The following is an 8,252-nucleotide window of genomic DNA, read 5'->3' on the forward strand; positions in this document are numbered from 1 at the left end:
AAACCCAAGACTCTTTATGTCTACTTATTTTCCTAAGGAGTGAATTGTTAAACTATTAAAACTTTATTAAAACAATTTACCTTTGCCCTTCCAGATTGTTATATTTTGCTAGATTCAGGGTTGGGTCAACATAGCCAACAAGCAGCTGACATAAAATCTGCATATTTATCAGAAAATCTTGAGTGCCACCCAGAGTCCTTCTAATGCACCACTGCCGTAGTCAGTTATGTCTTTATAGCCCACTTATATTTCCCAAATATACAAAAAGTTAATGCACTGAAAACAGAGAAGTTCCACCTCTACACATTGAATTAAAATTTATTTTAAAAGGTAAACTTTTATATATCCTTTGAAAAACTGAAAATTCAAAAGTCTTAGAATTAAGTAATCAATCTTCAACATTATAAAGCTATTTATAACAGTAATAAGGTAGTGGTAAAGTTTTACCTTATAAAAATGTCACAGAATTCAAATCACAACTTGGATCCTCAATGATTCAAGTGTCTTATCTTACATAAGGGTTTGGTCAGTTTTAAGATAAAAATTCCTTCAGATATGCTGTCCTTAAGTCCTCTCATATCACCGTCCATTGGCTTACACAATGGGATAGCTGGCTGCTGTGGCGATTCCACAGTGGTTGTTCTGGTCTTTGGCCATTTTTACATAGCCACTCCAGCCCCATTCTGGACCCCAACTGAAAAAAGAAGATGTTTTTTGTTTTATACAAAGTATCAAGTACTTATTAGCTTCACTAGTTAATAGCTGATACTTAAAATAGGGCTTTCTATATATGTGATATCAGGCACTATTCTAAGTGCTGTTACGTATATTGTTAAGTATATCAATTCCCACAGGTCCTTAACTTTTTAAGATAGGAAACTGAGGCAGAGCTAGGATTCCAATGTAGCAGTCTATTTCTACAGGCTATCTTATACCTCCTCTCAAAAAACTTTAGCAGTGAAAACGAATCCAGACAACCTCCAAAGCCTCTGGGAGTTGGGAAGTAGAATAAAATGGCAGGGCAACAAATGGTAACAGGAAGGACACACAGAGCCCACTGACTCTTAGAAAATCCTTCAGAGTTAAAGAGTCAGCAGTGGTTCCCACTCAGTATTACTTGTTGAGAAACTGGACACAAAAGAAGGAAACCAGCTCTTAACCCTACAGGTGCAAAATCCTGTATCTGAAACTCTTGGGACCAGATGTGGTTCTGAGTAAAAAAAGTTCTCAAAATTTGGAAATGCAATGTTATATAATAATAAACCCAACAAGCTTGCTATAGAATCTTGTAATCAATCATCAATACATTTTACCCTTATAAAAATGAGTGTTCACTCTAAGTGGGAGAAAGACTTCTGGGGTTCCAAAATTGAGTTTCGGATTTGAAATCAAATACTGATTCCAAACAAGCACTCCCTTTTCAATGTAATGTACATTTGGAGTTTTATACCTGTTCTTGACAATCCAAAATTTGTTGCTTGAATCTGTTCCTTCAAAGCCATAGCCAACTACAAGAACACCATGATCCAGGTCTTTGCTGCTACAGTCTGGATCATAATAAATGCCTAAAAGAGTAAAATTTGGGGTGAGAAATTTCAACTGACACATGACAGTAACTTACCCTATCTACCACAGTTAAGAGATAGCTCAAAATTCAATGAAATATCATTTAGTAAATTCCAAATAAAGCTTGAATATTTACTAAAAATAGTTATGGCTGATAAAAATGAAAAAGTCAAACTCAACTAGAAATCAACAAAATTCCACTAAACCCAAAATATTTTCTATTCGAAAAAGATTTCCAATAATAAGATCTAGTTATCAAGGCTAAGGTGATTTAGCTACTTCTACTAATATTACTTAGCATAATCCTTTCTACTCCTAAAATGCCAACTAAGGAAACAGCACAAAACAAAATAATACTTGAGCCACAGGGTTCTTTACAGTCAATCATAAACATTATTTGGAAAAAGGGTCCAACAACTGAAGAATACTTACATCAATTATTTGTATTTACAGAATTACACAGCCATTTAAAAAATACTTAGGAAGAGCTTATCATGAGAAAATGTTTAAAATATGTCAAATGGAAACATTACATTAAATGCACACATTCAAAATCCTACAGTCTTAGAAAGCAGGACTCCAAACCAAAAAGACAAACATGGTGGTGTTTTCCAATTTTGCCTGCCTGAACTCCTATAATAAAAATACAAACACCTACCTGATTTATAGAACTGGAACGATGCATGGCCTGCATCAATAGCAACAGAGATGGGGCCCACAGTTGCCACTGCCTTCATCAGGGCCTTCTCCCGCGGAAGGATGTCCACGAAGCCGGTGTCATTGGCAGCAGAACACTCAGGCTTGTAGTTACAGGGATCTGAGTCCTTTTAAAAGTAAATGGGAAAGAAACTTGATCAAACCATCCAGCTCCTGGGGAACATGAGTTCTAGGACCTCAAAACTCAGCAGTCTGCAGGGGCACCTGGGTGGCTCAGTCAGTTGAGTGTCTGACTTCAGCTCAGGTCATTATCTCACAGTTTGTGAGTTTGAGCCCTGTATCAGGCTCTGTGCTGACAGCTCAGAACCCAGAAGCTGCTTCAGATTCTGTGTCTCCCTCTCTCTGCCCTCCCCTATCCCTGCTCATGCTCTGTCTCTCTCAAAAATAAATAAACATTTAAAAAAAAAAAACTTAAAAAAAATACTCAGCAGTTTGCAGTTTAATGATTTCCAAGTCAGCTTTGTTGTGAGTCAATAACAAAATGTTTCTGGTTGATCTGACATTGAAAAATTAGCAGATGTTTCTTCAATGAAACCCCTTAGGTCTACTTGTCCATCAGAAACCTTTGGCTATGGAGAAATTATGTGCAGAATGGTGTATAAAAAGCCTCCAAGTTACACAGAATTAAGAACAGCTTTGTGCTAACCATCTAATCAGAGAACCTGTGCTAAGGCTGATAATTTATAGTGACAGTTCTGTCAGTTTGCATCTAAAATGTGAATGCTGAGTGAAGTGTCTGTTATCTCTGAAAATGTTCGACTTTCAAAAGCAGAGCTGGAATAACAAGATAAGCAAGATAAGGAGCTCCATTTACCCTTCCAACATATGGATAAGACTCCTCTGTGTCCAGGCCTCTATTTTCCTTAACATACTGGAAGGCATTATCCATTAGGCCACCATTACAGCCCTCATTGCCTTGAGGCCGAGAGCAGTCCACCAGGTTCTGCTCACTCAATGAAACAAGTTTGCCAGTTTTCCGGAACATCTGTCCTTCAAGAGCACCAGTTGCACTAAAAGCCCAACAAGAACCACACTGACCCTGGAAATAAAAAAGTTACCAGTTTACAAGATAAATACATAGATTCATAATAACACATATATTTGAATATTCTTAAAAACAAAACAAAAACAAACTCCACTGTCTACCAAAGCCTTTTTGGCTTTATTCTTGGAAGGAGATCTGCTAAATATTATCATACCTGATTCTTCACAGGAGTTACATAGCCTTTTTCTCTCCAATCCACAGATTTGGGGATCTCAGCAAAGAGAGGTTCTTGGAACACTTTCCCTTTCTTGTGCTTCTGGTTTTGATAGCCATTGAAAACCTGCCTGAATTCCTCATTGGTCTTTAAGGAAAAGTAAGTAAAATGTTAAAAGGGCAACAGGTTATTTTGCTAAAGTACAGAGGAGAAGAAGCACAAAAAGTTCAGCAATCCGTGCCACACTCACCATGTCACCAAAAGCATTCATTGCCATTGTGAAGCCATGTTTCCCTTGGCTATATTCCCGATTATGCAGTTCAATCATTTTCATATTCTTCTCCCACACTACTCTTCTCCATCCTTCTTCATTCTGGAGGCAAATATAAAACTTATCATCTGTATTTCTACTTAAAATGCAGCTCATCTTCACCTAGTGGATTTGCAGACAGGGAAAAAAACCCATGGTCCAGGATGGCTTTATATTTCTGGAAGCTGTTCGCCAGCAACCACACAACAGGAATTATGCCCCATATTGTGCTCAATAATGGGTACCATGAAGTTACTGCCTTGGTAAAAGCTAACCTCTAGATGCTACTCTCTGGCTATAAACTCCCAATGCCAAGGGACTCTTTTTCACTGTGAGGGTCCCTTTGGAATGCTTCATATGTTACCAACCGTGCCATATAATCTCTTGTGCGTTGCCTTCCACTGGTACCATTGTGTATTTAAGCTTTGATCGAATTCTGAAGCAGCTGAGGCTATTCCCAAGCAAAGGGCTGTCAGGAAGAGTGAAGGATTCATGTTTGAAAAACCTAGAAAGGAAAATTAAATCAGTATTTGATGAGACCAATCCTTTAAAAAAAGCCGTCCTATTTTCTCCGGAGATGTTGTGGAGTAAAAAAATTTAAAGTACCTTCCCAAATTTTTACAGGTCTCCTGAAGAAGGCTAAGGATGTGGGTGGAGAAAAGCAGGCCAAGGACTTGGAGGGATATGATTCAGCCATCAAAATTAAAAACAGGCTGACAAGTGCTATAGGAATTGAAACAGACTTCATTGTAATAGTGCAATGATAATTTAGGTTTTAATAGGGTTTCAGAATATTAAGGCAACTAAAAAGCTGTTGGTCCAAGTTCTTTGGTGAAAATACCGATGTGACCCAGGAAATTTTATTTATCAGGACACCTGATCCCAAGTAGGAGCAAGGATCCTCTGGAGTTAAGCAGCCGCCTCACATCTTTCTTTTGACTAATATACAGCAAGGGGTGAGACATGCTTCTCGAATCGAAAGCTTTCTTAAAGGCCTTCCCAGAAGGTGGGCAGCAGTGCACGCAGTGCTCTGCTGTCCCCGCATTTGGCCTCTGCCGCCAGAACTGCCATTAACTCCCCCCAAACTGAGGACGAGATCACGAAGCATGAGGGAGTACAGAGCCCTCAGTTCCAAACCAGGACAGGGCCAGGCTCTCCCACGGCTCAGAGCACCGTCCCGGGCCTAGCTCATAGGGAGAGACTATAGGCGGAGACTCCGCCTCGCTCGCCTCCCTCAGCTTCCAGAGGATGTTCACCACCGCCGTACCGGGAGCGTCGGGCCCCGCAGCCCGTGCGGAGGTCAGGCTGCCGTGTACCTCCTGGCCAGGCCCGGTCCCGTGGAGGCCCAGCTGACAGACCTGTGCCCGCCACGGCCCTGAGACGGACAGGCTCCTGCACAGCCTAGGACCTGTGGATGGTCTCAGTGTCGCCCTGGGTTCCCCAAACCGCCGTGCCCCCACTTCCCATCTTAAGGCTTACAGGATCCAGGCAGCGTCGGCTCAGCCTCACCAACTCCAGGCAAGCAGATGCTCTTATTCCCGCGGATCGCGCCCGAACCTCGCCGGTGTCCTGGGGTGAATCCCCTCCTCCGGTACCGGTCCCCAGACCAAGAAGCTGACCTGCGGCGCCCACAGCTGCGCAGGCGCAACTCCACAGACACACACACACACAACCCTTCCCAGTTTGCCGAGGCCGGGGATTGTGGCCCAGCAGCTCCTGACTCAGCCTTTAAGGCCTCGGGAATTCTGCACGCCCGGCCCGCCCTTGCCGTCTGCCCGCGCCGCGATTGGCTGTGCCGGCATGTGGGCGGGGCCTCCAGGCTTGGGACTCGCAGCGCGTGACTCTGCTTGGTCTCAACTTGTCTCAGGACAGCTGGTCCCTGCTTCTGTGGGCCCTGGACATCGCTGAGGAGGGCGTGAGGCACCTCACTGGGGACCCGGATCAACTTATTACCCCGAATTCATGAGATCCGCGGGGAGCCCCTAGCGCATCTCTTTGCGGGTCCTGACGTGCTCAAGGTTTTGGTTAAAAACTCCCAGAGGACTGAGAAAGGTATATTCTAGGACAGTGTTTCCTGTTTATTCCAAGCAAAGGTGGGGCGGGTGGAGGATGCAGAATCCAAAGACAGATTTATGTTTCAGGATGGGATGTCTCTGGGTTTTGGAAAAATCTAGAGTGGATTGGAAATCCCCCAAATATGGGCCACAATAGGCAAGACCTAGCCCTTGGAAGGAAAGGGGATGAACTGGATGGGTGTACAGAGGTGTGGCATTTCGTAATGGCTTTTCTTCTGTTTCCCGCCCCTTCTCTTACCTCTCGAGACATTCACAAAACCAATAGAAAGGAATTATTTACAGAAAACAATTGGTTTCATAAAAAGAGGGGGGGCGCTTGGATGGCTCAGTCAGTTAAGTATCCGACTTCGGCTCAGGTCATGATCACACGGTTCGTGGGTTCCAGCCCACATCGGACTCTGTGCTGACAGCGAGCTCAGAGCCTGGAGCCTACTTCAGATTCTGTGTCTCCTCTCTCTGACCCTCCCCTGCTCACGCTCTCTCTCTCTCTCTCTCTCCCCCAGAAATAAATAAAACATTTAAAAATTTTTTTAAGAAAAAAGGGAAAAGCTGTTGAGAAGTGTGGAAACTTTTTTTTCCTTACACTCCGCATTAGGGATTGATTGTTAGGTCTTAGTAACCAAAGTGCTTCTCTTGAGATATAAGGAGTATATATACTTTAATAATACTTAATGTGGTTATACAGTTTGAAGAAGTGTTTCAGTTGGAGAACAAATACATGTATATACATATAGTAGACTCTTGAACACCATAGTTGTTAGGGGCAACTGCTCCCCTTGCAGTTGAAAATCTGTGTTATAACTTTTCAACAGCCAAAACCTTAGCTACTAAATAGCTGCCGTTGACCAGAAGCCTTACTAATATTATGAACAGTTGACTAACACATATATTGTATGTTGTATGTGCTATATATGATTGTATTCTTAGTAAGCTAGAAAAAAGAAAATGTTACTAAGAAAATCATAAAGAAGAGAAAATACATTTACAGTACCGTAGCGTATTTATCAAAAGAAATTTCGGTGTAAGTGAACTACACACTTAAAACCTGTGTTGTTCAAGGGTTAACTGTATATAGAGATTTAAGGAAATTAACTCAGAAATGTTTCTAAAAGTTTCTTTTTAAAATTGCATAAGAAGCATATTTATTGTAGAAAATATATTAATTTTTTTAATGTTTATTTATTTTTAGAGCGTGAGCAGGAGAGGGGCAGAGAGAGACACAGAATTTGAAGCAGGCTCTAGGCTCTGATTTTGTCGGCAAAGAGCCCTATGCAGGCCTCAAACTCACAAACGATGAGATCATGACCTAACCGGAAGTCAGACACTTAACTGACTGAGCCACCCAGGTGTCCCAAGAAAATATATTTTAGCAAATGAACACCCTTGTCCTTTTCCCCCTAACTCTTCTCTCTCTCTGTGTGTATTTGTATGTTTTATGGAGTCATAGTGCATGTCGATTTGTACTTAAAATTAAATTAACAGCTTTTGTAAAAGTACAATCAGACAAATATTTTTTTTTTTCGAAGGGTTTTTACTCGAGGCTCTAGGCTGCCCGTGAGCATGCCCACAATCCAACCCGCTGTCCAGTGTCAGACTATTAATCATCCAGACGTTCACCAGCCGGAACGCTGGGCGTAGATAAGCCTCACTTCTCTCCGCCGCCGAATGACACAGATGTGACACAAACGCAGCCACACCTGCAACGCCTCTGGGGGCAGTGAGACAAATATTTTTAGAAGTCAACTTACTGAAGATTTCATTTTATATCCTTTGAAGTAGGATCCTTTTCCTCTCACACATAGCTAGGGGTCCAAAGTTCTCAGGTGGTTACAAAAGTATATTGCATATGGCTGAACTTTCATTTTATTTTTTATCCTTAAAAAAAAAATCAATCATGGTGGTCAACACAAGAATCATCCACATGTGGAATTAATGGAAGACCACCCACATGATACCTTGCTACAAAATGGAGACCATTCAAAAGCAGCCAGGGTGAGGAAAAGCTTTACAATGACAAAACAAGGAGACTTGTGTAAGAGGAAGCCGGAGAAGGAATAACTAGAAATGGAACATTTTATGTGGTTGGTTTGGGAAGAATATTTGGATTTCTCTGGTTTGCAGGATTGGAAGTGGAGGCAAAAATAGATTGATAGCCATTGAGCAAGTAAGTCCTGACTGTTCTGAGATGGTTGCCCAGAGAGGTTTCTTTTGTGGGTTAGAGTTCTTTGTCATTTAAAGTTTGGCCTTTGTTTGCTTGTTTACTCAGTCTATCACAAGAGATCTAAATTATTCTAACACGCAGGTTTTACAGTTGCCTTGGGGTCACAGCTCCAAAGGATTCCACGGGGTGGAAAAACCTGCTACTGCCTGCTACTGCCGGACTTC

The 8,252-nt window shown here is 41.9% G+C and overlaps 1 protein-coding gene and 1 non-coding gene across 2 annotated transcripts; both read right to left on the reverse strand.

The window, feature by feature from the left end:
* Positions 1-300: 300 nt before the first annotated feature.
* Positions 301-5,512, reverse strand: LOC144219515 (procathepsin L). The gene is made up of 8 exons (XM_077749538.1): positions 5,272-5,512; positions 4,161-4,297; positions 3,733-3,855; positions 3,483-3,629; positions 3,098-3,322; positions 2,225-2,390; positions 1,451-1,565; positions 301-694 (listed from the first exon to the last, which is right to left on the reverse strand). Exons 2-8 carry the CDS (start codon positions 4,284-4,286, stop codon positions 595-597), a joined length of 1,002 nt encoding a protein of 333 aa, XP_077605664.1. The 5' UTR covers positions 4,287-4,297; positions 5,272-5,512; the 3' UTR covers positions 301-594.
* Positions 5,513-7,452: 1,940 nt separating this feature from the next.
* LOC144219569 (small nucleolar RNA SNORA17) lies at positions 7,453-7,586 on the reverse strand. Its single transcript, XR_013331457.1, has one exon. It is a non-coding gene; the product is annotated as a small nucleolar RNA SNORA17 (small nucleolar RNA).
* Positions 7,587-8,252: the final 666 nt, after the last annotated feature.

Source organism: Crocuta crocuta, unplaced genomic scaffold, assembly GCF_008692635.1.
Source record: "Crocuta crocuta isolate KB4526 unplaced genomic scaffold, BGI_CrCroc_1.0 scaffold99, whole genome shotgun sequence".
NCBI classification, from domain to species: Eukaryota; Metazoa; Chordata; class Mammalia; order Carnivora; family Hyaenidae; genus Crocuta; species Crocuta crocuta.

Excerpts from the sequence above, each read along its gene's own strand:
- LOC144219515 (XM_077749538.1), bottom strand. The coding sequence starts at position 4,286 with ATGAATCCTTCACTCTTCCTGACAGCCCTTTGCTTGGGAATAGCCTCA. Across the intron at positions 3,856-4,160 it reads ACAAGAGATTATATGGCACG|AATGAAGAAGGATGGAGAAG; the intron begins GTTGGTAACATA and ends ATTTGCCTCCAG. Across the intron at positions 3,630-3,732 it reads TGAATGCTTTTGGTGACATG|ACCAATGAGGAATTCAGGCA; the intron begins GTGAGTGTGGCA and ends TTTTCCTTAAAG.